The 21460-nt window shown below is 37.4% G+C and overlaps 3 protein-coding genes across 6 annotated transcripts in view; 2 read left to right on the forward strand and 1 right to left on the reverse strand.

Moving 5' to 3' along the window:
- Nucleotides 1-909: 909 nt before the first annotated feature.
- LOC122070260 (squalene monooxygenase SE1-like) lies at nt 910-7543 on the forward strand. Of its 2 annotated transcripts, none has more exons than XM_042634384.1 (8): nt 910-1296; nt 1850-1961; nt 2046-2220; nt 3389-3557; nt 3791-4009; nt 4193-4468; nt 5818-6096; nt 7008-7543. In XM_042634384.1, the coding sequence occupies exons 1-8, from the start codon at nt 1057-1059 to the stop codon at nt 7113-7115; spliced, it is 1578 nt and encodes a 525-aa protein (XP_042490318.1). In that variant the 5' UTR covers nt 910-1056; the 3' UTR covers nt 7116-7543. The 2 variants fall into 2 exon arrangements, with proteins under 2 accessions (XP_042490318.1, XP_042490324.1); XM_042634390.1 differs by having other exon boundaries at nt 911-1293.
- A 1831-nt stretch (nt 7544-9374) lies between these two features.
- Nucleotides 9375-12670, forward strand: LOC122087456. 2 transcript variants are annotated; one of them, XM_042656618.1, is made up of 2 exons: nt 9375-9681; nt 10465-12670. In XM_042656618.1, exon 2 carries the CDS (start codon nt 10627-10629, stop codon nt 12376-12378), a length of 1752 nt encoding a protein of 583 aa, XP_042512552.1. In that variant the 5' UTR covers nt 9375-9681; nt 10465-10626; the 3' UTR covers nt 12379-12670. The 2 variants fall into 2 exon arrangements, with proteins under 2 accessions (XP_042512552.1, XP_042512543.1); XM_042656609.1 differs by having other exon boundaries at nt 9375-9677.
- A 1937-nt stretch (nt 12671-14607) lies between these two features.
- The window catches only part of LOC122094438, a 9858-nt gene continuing 3005 nt past the window's right edge, over nt 14608-21460 (reverse strand). The window contains exons 3-7 of one of the 2 annotated variants that reach the window (XM_042665235.1): nt 20794-20910; nt 19988-20223; nt 17631-17663; nt 15119-15176; nt 14608-14992 (exon numbers count right to left, since the gene is read on the reverse strand). In XM_042665235.1, coding sequence (XP_042521169.1) covers nt 14765-14992; nt 15119-15176; nt 17631-17663; nt 19988-20223; nt 20794-20910 — 672 coding nt within the window. In that variant the 3' untranslated portion in view covers nt 14608-14764. Of the gene's footprint in view, nt 14993-15118; nt 15177-17630; nt 17668-19987; nt 20224-20793; nt 20911-21460 lie in introns of both variants that reach the window. The other variant, XM_042665236.1, reaches the window with a different exon arrangement.

Genomic DNA, 21460 nt, shown 5'->3' on the forward strand with positions numbered 1-21460 from the left:
CTTAAGTGAGTCAAGCCAGTCGGGCACCCAATGGGCTACTACTCTGCATTGTAAATGCCTGTTTAAAAAACGGATTGATTCAGGTCGGACCTTAAATGAGTCAGGATGGGTCAGGCCTACCGTACGAGCTCAGGATTGACACCCAGAAACTAGAGTCTTCCATCATAGACGTAAAGATCAACATTTCATTTTCAATTTCAATTTCAAAGAAAAGAACAAGGAGTTTGAACTTTGAACCAAACACGTCATATATTGATTCTCCTTTTTCTAGAGCCCACTTACCTAGACAGTTTATAAGTCAATCATCATCGGTCCTATCAGTCAACGACTTACCTAGAATCAGACGGTTTGCATTGCAAACCAGATTAGCACGTTTTCATGGGACGGTAATCACTAATGGTAAAAGCGCATATTAGTAACTGTAACCCTTATTGGCGTTCGTAGCTGTACCCTTTCCTGTGAATTTAAAAAAGGGAAAACTACATGATTACCCACTTTTGGGTTTTCCTTTACAAAATTACCCACAAAAAGTTTTGGCTAACAAAAATAGCCAAAATTGGGTTTAGGTTTACAAAACTACCCACCCAAAGTTTCAATTAACAAAAATACCCAAAATCAGGTTTGGGTTTACAAAACTACCCAAAATAGTGACTATTTATCTTCCACATATAATCATGTATTTTTTTATTACACAAACTGTGTGGGTAGTTTTGTAAACTCAAACTCAATTTTGGTTATTTTTGTTAACTTAAACTTTAAGTGGGTAATTTTGTAGAGGAAAACCTAATTTTGGGTATTTTTGTTAACTGAAATTTTTGGTGGGTAATTTTGTAAAGGGAAACCCATAAGTGGGTAATCAAGTAATTTGCCCTTTAAAAAACGCGTGTGCGTCCACATGAGTCTCTGTCACTGCTAGGTTGGATTCTTGGAGCAATTCTCAAAACTGAAAATTGTTAAACGTCCACAGGAAACGTGAGAGAGAGAGAGAGGAAGAACAGGAAAGGGAAGAAGAGATAGGGGTTCCTCCCCGTCTTCTGTGTCTCATTTCTACGAAGAATGGCTGCCGAGTTTATCTATGGAGTTATCTTCGCTGTTCTACTAGGGTTTTATCTGTTCTACAGCTCCCAAGGGAGGAAGAAGAGTGGGAAAGACACAGCTTCGATCGAGATCCGAGATGAATGTGTCAAGAACAACTCTAATGGAGAATGTAGGTGGGAGAACGGAGAAGATGCCGACGTGATAATTGTTGGCGCCGGCGTTGCTGGTGCAGCTCTCGCTCACACGCTTGGCCAGGTTGTCTTCTTCTATTCCTCCTTTTACCTTGCATCGGCTTGGTGTCAGAAACTTCTATGAGGATTCTTTAGATTTGATTTTCGGTTTGTATTTCTTTGAATGCCTCCACCTTCCGCGAAATGTCCTGAAGATGAGATTATACATTCGCTGGATTAGCGATTAAGTAAAGCGTATCGCTTCTTGTGGCACAAATGTCACCACCTCCGCGATCTTGTGAGGAGAATCGTGGTTTTTGGCGCTTTATTTTTCCTTCCGTGTCTCTGCTTCTGCCTTTTTCTTTTCTTTGATTTCAAAGAGTGATAACAATGTCAAAGCATTGTGATTCATGATCTTGGCTTTTAGAAATGTCCGCATCGAGATTCCTTTCGCAGATCCGTTTGTAGATTATTGAAATCTCTTAGATTCTGTTGAATATTCTGCATGGAACACTCCACTGTATTTTAAAGAAAAATGTTGGAAACAAACTATATCCAACAAATTCCAACTTGTACTTGTTGAAAACTGTAGCCTACAAATGGAGATGACCTCAACACAAAATTACCTTGTGCTATTGCAGGATGGGCGCCGGGTACATGTGATTGAAAGAGATTTGACGGAGCCTGACAGAATTGTTGGCGAACTATTACAGCCAGGGGGGTACCTGAAATTGATTGAGCTGGGCCTTGAGGGTAGGCATGAATTTTAGCATGTTATACCTTCCCTTTTGTTTAGACTTTGGTTGTGAATTCTAAAATATATATTTTGGACTGCAGGTTGCGTGAAGGAGATTGATGCTCAGCAAGTATTTGGATATGCTCTTTATAAGGATGGGAAGAATACTAAACTCTCGTATCCGTTAGAAAAATTCCATTCTGATGTTTCAGGGAGGAGCTTTCACAATGGGCGTTTCATACAAAGGATGCGGGAGAAAGCTGCTTCTCTTCCCAAGTATAAGCCTTCTCCTATCTTAGATATTAAGTTCACCTTAATTTAATTTCTCTCTAAACTCAAGGAAGGGCTTTATAATACCTCACTTGTATCTCAATGATGGATTGTATCTTACAGATTGGCTGTTGAAGTTTGGAAACTTGGCTGAATGAAACTTGAAAATGATTTTTCTCTAAGCCAATTTGTTCTTCTTTTCTTTCTAATTATTTTTTTCAAAAATTTATTCCCATTTGTCAATCTAGGACTTCCACTCGCTACAGCATTGGGAAGTGCTTTATAACACCACTATCATTGGTTTGTCAGTGGTCTATGTTCATTAGGCAAAGAAGCTTTAAGGGAAAAAAAGGGGTATCCAAAGGTGGGCATCACAAAGGGTTTAGTCACAGAATACTACGAAAAGAAATTAGATTAAATATAGGTTGGTATTATATCTCTCAATGCCAAGCCAGAGTGTAACCCTTGACCAGCCAGTCTACATAGGAAAAGAAGGCCAGTGATAAATTTTGGAGTTCATATAGATCATATTAAATATATTTTTTCTGTGTGGTTACTTTTGAGTTTCAAAGTTTTTTATAAGTTCACCTGTATGTGCGGATCTAAAGAATTCCACAATCTGCTGAGTTTTGGAAGGGTTGTTTATCTCTTCTTTCATTTTACTAGTGTCATTGGAGTTTGGATAAATTATAATTGAAATTAAGTTCTCCGACTCGTGTTTTGAGTTTTTAAATATTTGCAAATTCCTTGGATGCTAATTTGAAATGTGCTTCCACATTTGGGAGAAGTGAAATATTGCATCGTGTATAACATGTATACGGTTATAAGATTATGCAGTTTATAAATTTTTTTTGGGGGGGTGGGTGCGTGGGTGGGGTTCAGTGCTATTTCAGTCTCAATTAGTGAAGGGTTATAGTACTTGGATCAAATGATTTGATTAGCATTTAATGTAAATGGATCATTTTGGCCACTCCACCATCTTTGGCTGAATATGTCGCATTTTGATGAATGTGGTAAACAGTATCATGATATGTTCACTGTTTAATTCATCATTCATTTGGATGTTTCTATATTCCATCATTTTTTTTTAGTGTGTGTGTGTGTGTGTGTGTGTGTGTGTGATGTTCTATTGTGTTGGTTGGCTGATCATTACTTTTTTCAATTTTCTCGTCAGTGTACGATTGGTGCAGGGAACTGTTACATCCTTACTTGAAGAGAAGGAGACCGTTAAGGGCGTGGCATACAAGACTAAGACTGGTGAAGAACTAAAAGCGTATGCACCCCTCACAATTGTATGTGATGGGTGTTTCTCAAATTTGCGCCGCTCTCTTTGCGATCCTAAGGTGAATATTTTGATTCAATCTTTTGAACTTAATTCTCTTATGCTTAATTGCCGATTGGAATTTACCTATAAATAGAACTGTTATAATTATGTAGTTTACAGCATTTCTTATTTCCTGTCACTTGAAATACATACCAATTCTATTGGTCTGGATGCTGAATTTTGACTTGTATGTTATGGCATCACCCTTCGCATTCAAGAGAAACTTAGTTTTCATTCTTTTCCTGTTCTCAGGTAGAAGTACCCTCTTATTTTGTTGGTTTGGTCCTAGAGAACTGTCAACTTCCACATCAAAATCATGGGCATGTTATTTTAGCAGATCCTTCTCCCATCTTGTTTTATCCCATTAGTAGTTGGGAGGTTCGTTGTTTGGTTGATGTACCTGGACAAAAGGTGCCTTCTATTGCAAATGGTGAAATGGCCAATTATTTGAAGACAGTGGTGGCTCCCCAGGTATCTGTGACTTGCAGAATGCAGTTTTGTGATCTGTCTCTGAATTTAAATACACTGATGCATGAACCTAGTAGTTTAAGTACTTATTCTGCCTTCGTTTCCATTCACTGATTGAGCTAAGGTGTCCATGACTCTTGCTTCCTACTTTTGTATATCCACCGTATTGACTATTATATGTTTCAGATACCTCCTGAGCTATATGATGCCTTTATAGCCGCAATTGATAAAGGAAGCATCAGGACAATGCCGAACAGAAGCATGCCAGCTGCACCTCATCCTACTCCCGGGGCTCTATTAATGGGGGACGCATTCAATATGCGTCATCCTTTAACTGGTGGTGGAATGACTGTTGCATTATCTGACATTGTTGTGCTGCGGAATCTTCTTAAGCCTTTGCAAGATTTAAATGATGCATCTTTACTGTGCAAGTATCTTGAATCTTTTTACACCTTGCGTAAGGTGAGCTGTATTGATATGAATGCACTTGGTGGTTTCATATGAGTAAAAAACTTAAAGAACTCAATTTTATCTTGCTTAGCTTAGAATAAACAGCCCAGCTATCCAACAAACCGGTGGAGTAAAAAAGTTCTAGTTGAATTATCTGCAAAACAAATTATATTTATATAAAATAGTAAAAATTCCAGTGTTGAAAATGATGAAACATTTATTTGTAAGGAAAATAAAATAAAGTTCAGGAGAAAAGACTTCCCACCATTCTATGACAATAATTGGTTCATTTCTGGCTTACGTGTGACGTGGCTTCTCCTGGATATTTGGAGATGAGTTGGTGAAAATATTCATAATCATGTTAGATATTCTAAATGGTAGGTCTAAATGTTTCTTTACCCTAATCCCATTTTTATATTTTTTTGCCCACTTCATTTTGATCCTTTTTATTTTTATGCTTCTCTAATTTCAAATACTTTATTTCCAGCCTTCCTAAAACTGACAGTAATGGTCACATCTCCCGCCACATATTACTTGACATACCAATGAGGTTCCTCCCCAATAAAAGGGCAATTTATTTGGTGTTACAATAATCCCATAACAGTGATGGGGTTTCTTTGGGGATATATGTTGTTTCTACCTGATACTTACAAATGAGTTTGTGGACAAATTGACAATTATGTTTAATATGCAAAACAGTAGGTTTAGGGCCCGTTTGATAATGTTTCTGCCGTTTCCGTTTCTTTTCTAGAGACAGAAACGGAATTGAAGGTGTTTGATAAGTCATGTTTTTGGAAGTTGATAGTAATCAATGAAAGAATGGCCACGAGTCATTTCCAGAAAAAGGCGAGAACTTGTTTCGCCTGGGTCGTTTCTTGAACCATAAATAGGTAGAAATTTCTATTTCTATTTCTGAAAACAAGTGAAACGAAACAGTTTTACCAAACGCTTTTTGTTCCTTTTCTGCCGTTTCTGAAAGCAGAAACACGTTTCTTGAAACGTTATCAAACGGGCCCTTAGTGTTTCTTCAAACCCCCCCCCCCCCAAAAAAAACCCCAAAAAAATTATCTTCATTTTATTATTTACTTAGTAAATTTCAAGTACTTATTTTACAATCTTTTTGAAACTGTGAGCAACTGTCACACTTCTTGCCACATTACCTGACCTTGTTCCACTCACAGACCAATGAAGTTTGAAGAAAATATATATTTTGTTTTGTCATTCTCCTTTATTGTTTTTTCACATGCTTTACTTTACTGTCAATAAAATGATCGAATCTCTTAAAGAATTCGTCCATTTCAGAGATGTCCAATTTGATTCTATACTCATGAACTTGGTATGCAACATTGTTTCGTTTGCAGCCTGTGGCATCTACAATAAATACATTGGCAGGTGCTCTGTACAAGGTGTTTTGTGCTTCATCTGATCAAGCAAGGAATGAAATGCGTCAAGCATGTTTTGATTATTTAAGCCTTGGAGGTGTTTGCTCAACAGGACCGGTTGCTTTACTTTCTGGTCTAAACCCTCGCCCATTGAGCTTGGTTCTTCATTTCTTTGCTGTTGCAATATATGGTGTTGGCCGCTTATTACTTCCATTTCCTTCGCTTAAACGTATTTGGATTGGAGCTAGATTGATTTCGGTGAGTTCCTGCTATCTCTTGTAACTTCCACAGAACTTATACCTTCTAGGTTGTGTTGCGTGGCTTCTTTAAATATAACAACCAAGTTGCTGGTGTGTTTGGTATTCAAATCTTAGAAGGATATGGTCAGAAGTTCACAGCTATTAGTCTTGCAGCAGTGTTTCACATTTAAAACTGTTAGGAGTTTGTGTCTGTATAGAGCAAATAAAACTGTTTTGAGTCTTGCAGAGTTCTTGCATGAGTGAGGGAATTTTGTAGATGCAATTTTTTTTTTTTTTTTTTTGTGAAGATTTCTTGCAGAAGTCCGATATGTATTCTTGAACATTTTTGCTGCTATTTCATCGAGGACTTGTAGACCAGATAGATAGCAATTGTTTGAGGTAGAAAAAGAAATTGGGTTGCATGTTGTGCCATTTTTTGTTGTTGTATACATGAATTTTTGATTATGGATAATTCATGTAGAAAGAACATTTCTGTAATTACCTATTAACTTTAAACACATTTTTTAATGTGACGTGGCTTTTGATTCAATGACCATTGACTACCTGGTTGCAGAATCCATGCCTGCCAGTTGAATATCGGGTCATATTAGTTGCTCTATACACTGTTTAACCTAGTTTCTCGAAATCTTCTTGATTTTTGAATATAACATGAATGTCAAATTATGGTGTGCAGAAGAGTGCTTAGGGGGTTGGGAATTGGAGGTTTGTGTTTTTTGTGAGACTGAACTATCTAAGTGCAATACCAGAAAAGGATAGAAGAAAATGACATACAAGTGGCTCTAAATCAGTACTCCGTTTTTCATTTCGCATTATCTCTACTCAAATATGTCTCTATCTCTCTGCGTTTTTTAACTTAAGGTACATTGAATTTATTTGATCCTTGATATTGCTGTGTTACTCTTGTTGCAGGGAGCATCGGGTATTATTTTCCCTATAATAAAGGCTGAAGGTGTTAGGCAGATGTTTTTCCCTGCGACAGTTCCAGCGTATTACCGGGCTCCTCCTCCTCTTAAGTAAATGTAAAAGAAAAACAGTAAGAAAAATCAAGGGGCCATATATATAGGTCTACGCCCGAGGGTGGTGGAATCAAATTTGTATCAGTAGCTTATATACATCCAAAATGAAAGCCCGTGCTTCCCATCCAGAGGTTCCTGCGCAAAACAATTCATCTATTGATTGTCCAATTGTACCAATTATCCATTCTTCTACACCGGAAACCGACGTGGATAGAATGGAAAATTGTTGAGACTGCTATGGAATTGGTTATATAGCATTTCCATATTCTGTTCTAGCACAGTACAGAGTAAACCCTCTCCCCTCTCTCCCCCAACAGGTTTACAATAATGTAGGTTGTAGAAGCTGCAACTGTGCTAGGTTTTTGCTAATCTTAATGTGTTCACTTTGTAAGCTCCATGCAGTAGATTTTTCAGACCCAAGATTTCCCACGTTGGATGTTATTAACAACTTGGCTTGACATGAGGGTGAGGGGGAGGGGGTTGGGGGGTTGTATCAGTATATTTAAAAATTTCTCCTTTTTAATTGCTAATTGATCACACTGTCATACCCCTGTGTTGTACCAGTGGGGTATGAATATGAATTTATAAAAAAATATTTTTTGGGTTTGAAAATTTCACTTTTCTTCCCTTTCCTTTGATTTCCATTGCAACCTAACAGACCTTAATTAATGGTTTTGAGTCGTGTTGAAAAGACAAGGATTTTGATGAGAAACTGGGCAAAATTTGGAAAGAAATGCGAACCAAAGAATATTGTGGTGCTTATTTCTTCAGTTTGGACTGCTGGTTTAATCTGGTAAGCATATATCAGTGCCTTCCCAGAGAAACAAAAGAAAGTTCATAATGAGGAAAATTTTCATATGATAAATCATATACAAAAACAAATAGACTAACAAAGCATAAGAGAAAATGAGAATATGGAACCTAGAGAAGCCAAATGAGCTTTCTTTTCAAATATTAAACCAATTGAAAAGATCACATTGGTGAGTGTTTGAGTGGTAGTGAGGATTTAATGGCTGGGAGAGTGTCAACATGTACTCCAATCGTTGGATTCTCACTGTCTCACCTCAGAGGATTTTTAAGTAGAGAACTACTAGAGATAGACTGCAATGACATCAATCCATTGCCAAGTAAAAAATAAATGAGCTATTTAAATGAACTTCTTGTCTTAGATAAGATTTTCTCTTTGATGAAGAGATATGAAAGAGAGGGAGGGGGAAGACATTTGTTTTTCACTTTTGGGAAAAAGTTTTCCACGCATCAAATGTATCCTACGCTCACATATGGTATTTTCTATTTTATTATTCTCTTTTTTCAAATGGTGCAGTTTTGGTTATTTGGTTTGGTTACGATTCGGTTTACATTTTGATGAGGTAAAACTAAAACTGCACCGAATAGGAATAAGGTGAAATCAGAATCATTTTCATCCAGTTCGGTTTTAGCAGTTTTTAATCGGTTTTTGTTATTCAGTTCACAACCGGTTTACATGGGGTTAATAGTATCGTTTTAGAAAATGGTTTGCATCCTACAACTAGTGTGAATCCTACATATATTAAATTTCCTAAAGAGTTAAGACAATATACATTTATTTTGTCAAGTAGAATATACTTTCTATGTAAAAGACTACACATATTATAACTAATTAACTATGATCCTAGAAATTAGAAAATCAAGAAGTGTGATTGTGTGAAAGTGAAGTTCATTTCTCAGTTAATACTTTGTTTTTTTTTATTTTTTTCTCATTTTTTCGTAGAGACCCATCAAAATTCAAAACACTTTAAGTCTTTAATACTAAGTGTCGATTAACCATCGGTTTTTTTGTTCGATTCGGTTTTGAACTAGAATTATGGCCTATAATACCAAAACCGGATCAATTTACTATGGTGTGGTTCGATTTGGTTATAACCGGTTGATTTCGGTTTCAATAAACCATTTCGATTATATATTGACACCCTTACATTTGGGTCAAATAGATGACAGTGTTCCCTGAACCGTTATTGATGTGGTGTGGGAAATTCTTCTTACACTAGCAGTGTGGGAAACCCTCTCTCTTGATGTGGAGGCCGGAGGGTAAAAGGAAGTCATTGGGTTGGCGGAAATGGCGAATTTGGCTCCGCTGCACGTACGTCCAGGTGAACGTACGTGCAGATGATACAAACTCTGAAATAGGTGGGTTAGTTGGGTGGGTTCCTTTTCATCATGACTAAAATACCCCCAGAGAGAAACATGAATGACTATCTTCCCTTACATGACCTAATCAATCCTAATCTTTCGTCAGAATACCAAAGGAGTTCATTTTCCCTTTCCCCGTCTCTCGCTCGATCTTCTTCTGCTTGGGTTGTCGTTTCCCTCTCTCTTCTCATGGTGAAATTCTCTCTGTTTTCCTGCAATCACCGATATCCGTGGCTTTCCCACCTCTAAACTCGTGTCCGGTTGATTCTGTTTCGATTAGTTTTTCGTTAAGCGAGCTGTTTTGAGCATCTGATGCTGATCTTCAAGGTCGGTTCGTGAGAAAAATGAAGACTTGATCCGAAATCTCTTGCTCTGAAATTTGTTTGCTTATTCTGTAAGTACGTTTTTCAGTCTCTCTCACTCTGATTCTCCTTCTGTATCTTCGATGGTTAAATCACTTATATGAGTTTGATCTTCCTATAATAGGATTCGGGATATCCCCACCTGAAATTATATTTGGTATCTAATGGCGGTATTCGTTTTATTTCTCCTGTTTCCTTAAAAAGGTTGATGTTGATGTCACCTATAGTCCTATGTGTGTATCTGTTAAAAAAGGATGTTGGGCTTTTACTATTTTCGCTTTCTCTCTCTCTCTCTCTCTCTCTCTCTCTCTCTCTACTCAATTGGTAGCTCTTCTTAGTCTTGGCAGTATCTCTTGCCATATTTTAGCTGACAGAATGCTTCTTTTGAGTTATGATTTAAGGAAACCAGATGTAATGCTTTGCGGAATGAACACCGTTACACCAATATATGGATACTGTATGTATTAGATACGTGTTGTAGTAAATGATATGATCCTTAATTTTTTCTGAAGAGTCAGAGCATAACATAGACTTCTTCTTCTTTTGGACTTGAAGATCCCGTTGCAGCATGAGTATCAGTGGCTGTAAGGTGGAAACCTCTGTTTCAGCTAATGGCAGTTCTCTGCATCAATAAAATATCTAGTATCTACCTGCCTATAAGATTTATGTTATTGCATTTGTCCTTTATTCATTTCTCTCACTTCCTTTTTTTCTTTCAGTATTTTTGGGTATAAGAAAGAGTTAAACAATATGATGAAGAATGATTAAACAGCTATGTTTTCTGTTTCATGAGCTGATTTTGGATTTGTTTCCTTGCAGTGGTTTGCCCCTATTATGGTTCCTTTCCAGTTCTGTTTGAGAGGTGTAGATTAGAGTTAAGTTCATTAAATATTGAGTGATATTATATCTGCATACTGGAGGCAATAGACAACTTTTGATCCATAAGATTCGTTAATTGGGCTATTGTGTTTGTCTTAGCACATGGATAATTACAATTTTGTGGTTGGTCAAGAGTTTGCTGATGTCAAGACTTTCAGGAAGACAATTAAGGAAGCAGCAATTGCACAGCATTTTGAACTTCGGATAGTAAAGAGTGATTTGATTCGTTATTTTGCAAAGTGTGCTACAGAAGGGTGTCCGTGGCACATTCGTGCAGTGAAGCTTCCTAATGTCCCTACCTTCGCTATAAGGAGCCTTGGAGGGACACATACTTGTGGGAGGAATGCACACCATGGCCATCAACAGGCCTCTGTAGATTGGATTGTGAATTTTATTGAGGAACGACTGCGGGATAATATGAATTACAAGCCCAAAGACATTTTGCAGGATATCCATAAACAATATGGAATCACTATCCCATACAAGCAAGCTTGGAGGGCCAAGGAGCGGGGGCTGGCAGCAATATATGGCTCTACTGAGGAAGGATATTGCCTCCTTCCTGCATACTGTGAACAAATAAATAAGACAAATCCTGGAAGTATTGCACAGGTTTTCACCACTGGAGCGGACAACAGGTTTCAGAGGCTTTTTGTTTCGTTCTATGCATCCATATATGGGTTTGTGAATGGGTGCCTTCCTTTGGTTGGACTTGGTGGCATCCAGCTGAAAAGCAAATACCTTGGTACCTTATTGTCAGCGGCCTCTTTTGATGCTGATGGTGGGTTATTTCCAATTGCTTTTGGTGTTGTTGATGTAGAAAATGATGAGAGCTGGATGTGGTTTTTATCAGAGCTACATAAGCTGATAGAAATGAACACCGAGAGTATCCCACAGCTGACATTCTTATCAGATGGGCAGAAAGGAATTGTTGATGCAGTAAAAAGGAAATTCCCTAGTGCCTCTCATGGATTTTGCATGCGTCACTTGAGTGAAAGCATTGGTAAAGAGTTCAAAAACTCAAGGCTTGTCAATCTGCTCTGGAAAGCTTCCTATTCCATCACCACAATTGGCTTTAAAGAAAAAATGGCAGAAATTGAAGAAGTTTCTCCAGAAGCAGGTAAGTGGATGCAACAAATTCCACCATCCCGTTGGGCAGTAGCATATTTTGAAGGGACACGATTTGGACATCTCTCTTCGAATATTGAGGAGTTCAATAAATGGATACTTGAAGCTTGTGAACTACCCATAATTCAGGTGATTGAGTGGATTCACAGCAAACTAATGGGTGTGTTTAGTGAACGGCGTGCAAAGGGCTATGGGTGGATGTCAAAACTTGCCCCATCTGCTGAGATTAGGATTACTGAAGCAATCAACCATGCATCTGCCTATCGGGTCCTTCGATCAGATGAAGTGGAATTTGAGGTACTCTCCGCTGAAAGGTCGGATATTGTGAATATTGGAACCCGTTGTTGTTCATGTCGTGACTGGCAACACTATGGCCTACCTTGCTCCCATGCTGTTGCTGCACTTAAATCTTGTAGAAAAGATGTCTATGACTTTTCAGACAAGTGTTTTACTGTGGCCAAGTACCGCGAGACATACTCGCAAGCAATAAATCCTGTCCCTGATAAAAGTGAATGGAGCAAGGCAAGTGAAGGTCCTGTGGATGAGGACAATAGACTTGTAAGGCCACCCAAGTTTCGGCGTCCACCAGGACGCCCTGAAAAGAAGCGACTTTGTATAGAGGACCTTAACAGGGAGAAGCATACTGTGCATTGTAGTCGTTGTAACCAAACCGGACACTATAAAACAACATGCAAGGCAGATGCTATGAAGAGTATAGAATATTTCTAAAGTGTGAGAGATCTGAATTAGTAGTGGTTCTAATGTTTTTTTCTTACAGGGTAGCATGATGTCTAGGAAATTCATATTGGTCATGTAGTGCAAAATGGGAAATCCCCTTTTTTAGCAGTAATGAACTTAGATGATGTGAAAGGGATATGTAATTTACTTGTCAGTTGTAATTACTTAAGATTAGTCCTTGTGAATCAAAGTTAACTTATTTGTATAAGAGTGAGGTAGTGAGCCATGCTTCCTGCATTTATTATTTTCAATTTAATTAGTATGTTGGAATGGCTTTTGGAAATGATGCTTATCTCCCTTGTTTTAGAAGATACATTATTAGAATTGCTTGTTGAAAATAGTGATATCTGTATCTCATTATATAATGAATTGGGTAGGGAGAAGATGGGAAGGTTTACTGCTCTTAGTCTGATTAAAGATTTTTCCATAACTAGAATGGACTTTGAGAAGTGAATTTGTGAACCCAAAGAAAAAGTAGTTTGGAGTAGGAGTAGGCTTATTTTAAGTTTTGTGTTGTCCCATACTCCTTTGTAACGGAGGTTTATTATCATTGTTCTTGTAAATGCATTTTTTAATAGAATATGTTTTGAACAACTTCTGTCTTTTGTTAAACACTTGAAAAATGTCAATAAAACAGTGGTGAGGGCCTGTCTTTTATAGCTATCTGTTCTGCCTCTCCTTTAGACCTATTTTCTTTTCTAAATATCGTGGTCATATGCATTGTTGCTGAATATTTCAGAATGTCCCAAACCCTGCAGAGACATTAAAGGTAAATATTTGTTGCAAAACATGTAAAAGGATTGGATCTAAATCAATGTTTTTTTTTTTTTTTGGCGGGGGGGTGGGGAGGGCGGGGATGAAATGTTGGCAGCCATGTTAAATTGATACATGACAATGATCTTCCAGGACTACTCGAGTTGCAGGTCATGAAAATTGTGAGAACTTCTCTCTAATTCTTTTTCTCTAGCCCAACTTTGGTGAAATACCAACTACAATCGTGAGATGCTCTGTCTCTCTTTCTTGTTCTCTAGCTGTGTATACAACTCTGTGGAAGACATGTTCCTCTGGAATCCTTCTACCAGAAGGCTTTGGAAGCTATCCATTTCACCTGTAGAGTCTCCCGAATATATAAGTCCCCATTCCATTGATTTGGGATTGGGTAACTACCCCACCACTGATGATTACAAACTGGTAAGGATTGTACAGTTTTATTGTGACCATTTGAACTCTTATAACAATTCGGAGGTGAAGGTCTACTCACTTAGACAGTAGCAACTCATGCAGAAGGATCGGGTACATGACCAAGCCCTTCATCTCAACTACAATCGCGGATATGATCTTGTAATGGAATGGTTACCGATCTACTGTTTTAAGAAACCCATGCTCAATGAGTAGGCCTTTTTAGCTGAAAACAGCTGGGAGTGTGTATGCCTTTGGTGGATGTCTATGGCAGCAATGATGTGTTTCTTTTGAGGACTTCTGAAACATGTTTTTTTTATTCTTTTTTTGTATGCTAATGAGGAACCCTCGACTTGTTCCATTTTATGGTTCAGGTACAAGGGTAAACCCTGGATACTCGCAGCCACACCTAGCATTCTGAAACATACATATATTGCTTGAAATCATGAAATTTTATCCAAGAAGTTTCCATCAGTAATGCATTAAATGCAAATTTCTCCTGGTGAATAATCAATCATAGGAGCACCTCACAATAATCTGTGTGGTGTTAAAAATTCGTACAAGGAAACTCCAGCTCACAAAGTAGATTCAAATGTGGGGAATGGTGAAACTTGCTGATTGGAGTCAGCTTATGTTATAATCCGATATCAGTTATATGGGGGCTAATCCCACATCAATTTCAAAAGAGATCTGATGTAGAATTGACTTGGTCTTGGGGCTCTCTCACCTTATAAGTCTGCTTATGAGTTGATTTCAAATTAGGCAAAGTGAATGAAAGTGTTCGAGCGCTTCAGTGGGATTAGAATCCCAATCTGGGTTCCATTCAGAGCCAGATCTGAATGGCAGAACAGGAGCCAGAGTTGGAATAAGGTGAAATGGAAAAATAGGAGCTCCGTAGCCAAACTCAGTTGCGTAAAGCTTACCTGAGTAAGTTTGGCTTGAAATACTTAGTTTCATGGTTTTGATTCATCATTGAACTGAGTTCCAGCGGACATTTGTTTCGGGCTTTTAGCCTCTTGAAAATACATAATCCTGCACACATTTGTTATTCTACCGTGTATTCGAATAAATTCTTTGTAACATATCGTAGCTTTTCAAACATTTGGTGCCCGTCTTTGTCAAATGCGGGACGGTTTGTATTGGTACACCTCCATATATGTTTAAACCACATTCACCCCTTGACAGCAGCTCGCTGATCTTATCCCAAAATCACCAAGAACATGGAAAGCCGACTTCGAAAAACTTCATCGCCATCAAGGAATGGGAATGTGGGAATATAACAAATTCTTAGTCCCTTCTCAAGGGTCGTTTCATGAATATATGAAATCTCTACCACTCCTTGCCTGTTAGAGCTTCTCATTCTTTCTCTCCGATTTGATGGCTTCATAGGACATAAGCACCTCTTTGAACTTCGCTTCAGCAGCCTCTGGCAATGGTACACGACGGTAAGTACTCCACAATCAAAACAAAAGGGACAAAGTACAGCAGGAGCAAGATAAACCAAGCTGTAGTGCAAGATTTTATCTCATAATAATGGTCAACCAATGCTAACCTTTGTTATCCCGGTTTTGATCTGGGTGGTGCTCCATCGCCTTTGCTCTGAAAGCTGTCTGCAAACAAAAATTGTCACTCATTTTTCATCAAAAACATGCCATGATGTAAGAAAATCCATTTTATCACTGAGCTGAGTCAAACGAAATGAATGCAGATGAAAATAATATCTCGGCAATAAGCTGTTCAAGAATAATAGATCACATTATAAGTAAACTCTTGTAGTGCAGTTCAGGGCTTCAACTCCACCCTCACCCCACCCCACCCCAGGAAAAAAAAAAAGTTTGGGCCCTTTGGTTTTTGGGTGCCATACTTTTAGGCACCAAAATTCGATCAATATTAAGACGGCATACACTACACTAGAACCACTCTAGTGATTAATCCCCATCACTCTTGAGATAACAGAATCACTATTTTCTGCCACAGGAATATTATCTTCCTCTTAAGGGTTCATGGGCCCAGGGATGCTCCATCAAGGTGCCATAGCATGACTTGCAAATGAGTTGGTTGTCACAAGCACCAGCCAATTTATCAAGCAAAACGTTTCTTCAATGAAATCAGGGTGAACCAAATCAAATGACAAAAAACCAATTGAGGTGGATCTAATCCAATCAAACATTTAGCTGACCACATAATCCTAGGAGAAGTGGTGAGAAAAGACATGCATAAATTAGGCCTTGTATCTTGTATGACTTCGAATAGAGCTAACTAGAGAGCAAGGATCCATGTAACCAACACCATTTAGTTGGGATAAGACTGTTGTTCTTGTAATCAAATCAAACATTGTAAATTGCTACAAAAATTTTGTTGAAAATTTCAGGTATTTTAGGTAATGCAAGAGTAGATTACAAGAAACTACCTCAGCAGTTTATAACCCCAAACAATACAAATAGGACAAGGAAACAAAGAAAAAAGATCATCAAATAAACCCCCAATGATACAATACCCATACAGGAGCAAAACCAGCCTAAAACCCAACCCGATAGGAGAGAGAAACACCTGCAATATGGCTGGGCAGAGCGAGGTGCGGCCAGGTCTGTAGGAGTCCGATTGAACTGCACTCTTGGGCGTAGATAGTCCCTAGGGAGGATACAAAAACCCCAAAGTTAAGAGGATTTTGACAACTGGTTGTGAAGTTACAGGTTTTCTTGATTTTCTGACCTAGGAGAAAGAAAACTGAGAAGAACCTTCAAGAATAGCAGCTGAATGCTTCCAACAGTGACTAGGTACGGATCGTGGGACCCTTATGAGGCCTGGAATACCTTGATTGAAAACTTGACTGAACAAAGTACAGAAGAGAGAAGAGAGGAGATCGATCTCTCTCCTATTCCTACTAGGATTGCTGATCGGTTCTGATTTCTGGAGACTTTTATCAGAATCTGAATTATACCTCTTGATTGTTACAGCAAATAAATTAGAAAAATAAGAATAAAACAGATGGGGGGTTGAGAAGGGTGAAAGAGAATAAAGGAAGTGGCTATCTCAGCATAGGCTTCTCACCCACAGCTATCTCGGCTGCTCTAAGCATTTAGTTGCAAATTGTTCATTCAAATCTGTCTAATAATAGTACATATGCTTCTCTATTTATAGAGGAGAAGTTTACAATCATACTAAGACTAGGAGCTAGTTTCCAAAGAGGACTAGACACTCTTACTACAACTAGGAATTCAAAATAAGACTAGGACTTGACTTTATGACTCCAACATATAGTAGGACTAACTAACTAATAGTCCATATAGGACTTTACAACCGACCAATGGCCTAATGGGCCTTTATTGAATTAAATAACAACTAATTAAACTAATGAATTAAATCCCATTTTTCCTACCTTCTACCCATATTTTAGGCCCATTAAAGTGGTCCATTTCAAAGAAAACCCATGGGATCAAAGGCCCAACACATATATAACACAACCAACCCAAGGCTTATTTGCAATAAAATAAGCCCAAGTGACTTATCTACATCATTAGGTGATCACATTCTTTTACTTTATTGGAGCTTTAACAAATGTTCCTAAGTACCATTGGAAACATGTAGCTAGAGGTTATGAATGTGAACGCCCAACCTCTACTCCATATAGACTACATATTGTTTTTAATGTGGAAAAAAAAACTTCTACCAAGTCCAGCACTAAAGCTCCCTGAAAATCCCATGTGCTTTGGTATGCAAGACTTTTTGTAGGTGATGAAAGGTTTTGGATCAAACTCAATGAATACACAAGATTAAAAAAGAAACTTCCAAGACAACATTAGCTCAACAAGGCCAAAATCATGAGGAAACGAATCATATCTAATCCTTACATCCAAATCATTCTTTTATCTTCTTCGGCTTTACCTAATTCTATACAAGTGCCATCTGCATTTATCAACTTTAGCAAACAAAGCACCAGGAATGCAGAAGTGAAAATTAAATTGCTAAACTTGAAATAAAAAATCAACATTATACTGTATTAATAATTTAAAATCCAAGGTAATTCCACAACAACATCAACAAAAAATAATTTTGTATGGTACCTTAATCTCTGTGTCCGTGTAAGATTTTGTTCTCTGCCTATTGCAACAACCAAAAGACAAAGAGAAAAGAAAACCGTAAAATAGTTTAGAAGAAAAATATTGATAATGCAAATGGTAAAGAAATACGTTAGAAAATCACATTAAACAGCTACATAAGCTTTCACAAATGCATTTAGGAAATGACTAATGAACTGAATACAAAATGTAAGCAAAAGAATAATCAATGCATTTTTTTTTGGGGGGGGGGGGGGATTGGGGTTAAAAGCAGAAGTAAATTCATAAATACCCAAAACAGCAAAATCAAGAACAAAAGGAATGGATTCATCAAACCAACTTCAATTTAGTATCCGCAAATACATTGCAGTCAGAAGTCAGAACTCGTTTTTCAAGAACTAGAGTTTATTTCAAGGATGGAAACTTTAAGGAACTAATACTACAGTATTTAAAATGTTAGTTTTTTACTTTTACATCACTCTCCAAGCCTTATCCCAATAACTTGCATGGTAGCCCCCGGCACCAAGGCAAGCGCCTTATGTTATAACCAGCCCATATTTTCTAGGTTTTTTCCATCTGATACATGCATGAATAAATCACAAAAAAATATATTTATATATATATATATATATTTTTTATGTAGGGTTATAAAGGTCAAAATATGGAACATAAGATAGGTAAATAACATTGTACAATCATATAAAGGGAGAAATGAAAAATGACTGATTTGGCGAGCAAGATCATCAAGTTTTGGGTCAGGGTGCCTTGGAAAATAAGGCAACTGGTCGCCTTTGACCTCGAGGAGCGCCTTGTCGCCTAGGTGTTGCCTTGGCATCACGTAGGTGACATTTTGACCTGTAATTTCTTAAAGTCAGCTACTTAGACTTCCACATATATCTAACAATGTGATCACAAAACCAATTAAAAAAAAAAGCATAATTTCCCATCTACAGCAATATGGTTGGTTCAACCCTCATTAATGACATAGCCACTCCAATGATTTTGAATTTTAGTGTAGCTTTGGTAGCGTAAAAGATTAGTATCTTGTTTATAATTGATGCAGATCAGAGGAGGCACTTAAACAAGTAACATGGTAGGAATCGGCCCACGTCCAAACAAGAGCCTGCAGTTCCTTCTTGAACCAGTTTTTGGTTCAGATCAAGCCTTTAGCTTGGGTGTTTTTTCTGGTTCACTCAAAGTCAGAACCGTGGGGTACTTCAAGAAGTAATTTACTTTCTTTTATTTATTGTAATTATGTCTGAAACAGGACTTGTGACATTAGGAGTCCTTTTAATTTATTTTCTTAAATTTCTAGTCTAAATAGGATTCTTCCCTCTACACTCACTGCATATAGGAGGAATTCTTATCTTCTTTCTTTAGTTTGCTTTCCTACTCTCTCTCTCTCTCTCTCTCTACACACACACACACACACACACACATATACACATGGGTTTCCTTTCTCATCACTATGCCTAGTGAAGTATAACACTTCACTATTGAATGCTACAATTTCAGCTTAAAATGAGTAGAGGAAGTAGCTAAAATTATAAAAAGTTATCATTTTGTATTTTAAATTCATCTCCATTGAATGGCATTTTGATAATTTTACTAAAACTTTGAATCAGAGTTTGGACTACTTTCCTTGCTTACTCTAGACTAAAATTTGGCCATTGAGATGTATGTGGGGTCCTCTATCACATGGACTAACCTATGTACTGCAAAGTGGCAAATAGTGAAGCGTTATACTTCTCTAGGCATGGTGACGTCTAGAAGGATATACATATATACATACACACATATATATAATATATATACATATATATATATATATATAAAGGCTGCTTACCTTTTTTGCTTCTATGTTCTGTGAGATTAGGAATTCTGTAGGGAGAGAAACAGCAAACCCTTGGTGAGATGCTAAAGTAGGGTTGGTGAGATTCTAATCTAGTTCCAGGTGAGAGGCTTGGTTCATATCCTTCTCTTATTCTCCTTCTTTTTTACTCTCCATCGAAATCAAGTCAGTAGCAGAATTTCTTCTCAGTCCATATGCATGCTTTATTTGTTTGAATATGAAATTTCATCCACAAATACTTATGAATATCAGATCTACCTAAATATACAGCACATGCACTTCATGTTTAATTGATCCACGGTTTCAAATTTTTATTTTTTGGCTGTTGACAAAATATCCTACTTCAATTTCGATTCTTAGTTCTACTTATTTTGAAGATCAGCTTCTGTTTAATGTTTCATGGTAATAGTCTTTTCTTATTTCTGAAATATGATTATTATTATTCTGATCTGTTGTTGGCTATCGGATTGGACCTTTAAGCTAGTCTCGCCACTCAAACACTGACCATTACCTGTCAAGGCCCAAAACTGAGTAGTGATGTGATAATGAATAATTTCCACTCTCTCGGGGGGTTGCTCTGGAATTAGCTCTTTGTTCTTTGTAGGATGTATCATTTGTCCAATACCAATCATCTCGCTGAAAATGCTGATGATAGGCTCCAGGGTCATTTTCCCTCCATCTCTCATAGCTCCTCTTATATTTATTTCGTTCTCTGTTGAACACACTTTGCATACGCCTTATCCGCTCCTAAAAAAGGCAAAATTCAATCAACTAAATGAGGTAGAGATGAAAAATTAAATCACAGAAACATCCATACAACATCTGTTTCCTTTGAGCATAAGCCAGAGTCTGAAATAACAGATGGATATAGAAGCGACAGCCAATTTTGGGTATAATATTAGACCCAGAACATAAGTAGATGTAATGCACACCACTCCAGAAGGGGTATTTGGAAATACTCCTACTAAATTATAGGTAAAGCAGTCAAGGTGTTCATGATAAAGTAATATTATTTATTGCTAAAATTATTAGTAAGGGGATCTTCCCCAAGTCAGATGATTTTCAACACTTTTTTAAGATATTCTTGAACTATGTCTTGACCGCTAAACATGATTCTCTTTTTTTATTTTGACATATCAATAGATGAGCATAACAATTTTTTACAAAATTTCACATTAACTAATTCCATACAAACAATAACTCAGATTTAAAAAAAAAAATGGATGTCAATTCAAACTATACAGGGTTTCATTGAACACAATAGCATTAAACAAAATATACAAAGCAAAAAAGAAGAGGAATGAAGTGCAGTCTCACCACTCTCTCCATTTCCTCTTCATAGTCCTCCTGCAATCGACGATTATATCGTTTCCATGCTTCCCCCTTGAAACTCGAACGAAATGAACCACCAGTTGAACCCTTCGACCTGGTCAGCTATATTGGTCAAATGAAAAACATGATCAATGATATTCACAGACTGAAGATAACAGACAATGTTTTCTCAAGATTATCCTCCATATAACATCAGTGCTTTATGCAGGAATAGATAGTATTTTCACTTCATTGTATTGATCTACCAAAAGGATTCCATAGTGAGGCTTATGGATTCGAAGAAATAACATAATTGAACAAGAGAGAAAAGACATTTGTCATACTATTTCTATTGAATATAGGAAGACAAAAATCAACCACAAGTGGACAAGGAAGAGTTCGTAGCGGTGTCAGCGTAATTGCTTGAAACAGAGAATACTACACAATTTGGACCTTATAGATTTATTTTCAAGAATATAACATGATACAAGTTCACCACCAGTTTAACCTTATTATGAAAAGTACTTCATTAGCATTTAGCATCCAAGTTCTGACCAGATTTCAAAGCGTTTCAACTAAGTTTTAGTATAGGTAGCTTGTAGAAGCAAGCTACGTCCATCCAATTGACACTGGATGTGATAACTTCATTTTTTTTTTTTTTGGGGGGGGGGGG

Source organism: Macadamia integrifolia, chromosome 2, assembly GCF_013358625.1.
Source record: "Macadamia integrifolia cultivar HAES 741 chromosome 2, SCU_Mint_v3, whole genome shotgun sequence".
In the NCBI taxonomy this organism is placed as follows: Eukaryota; Viridiplantae; Streptophyta; class Magnoliopsida; order Proteales; family Proteaceae; genus Macadamia; species Macadamia integrifolia.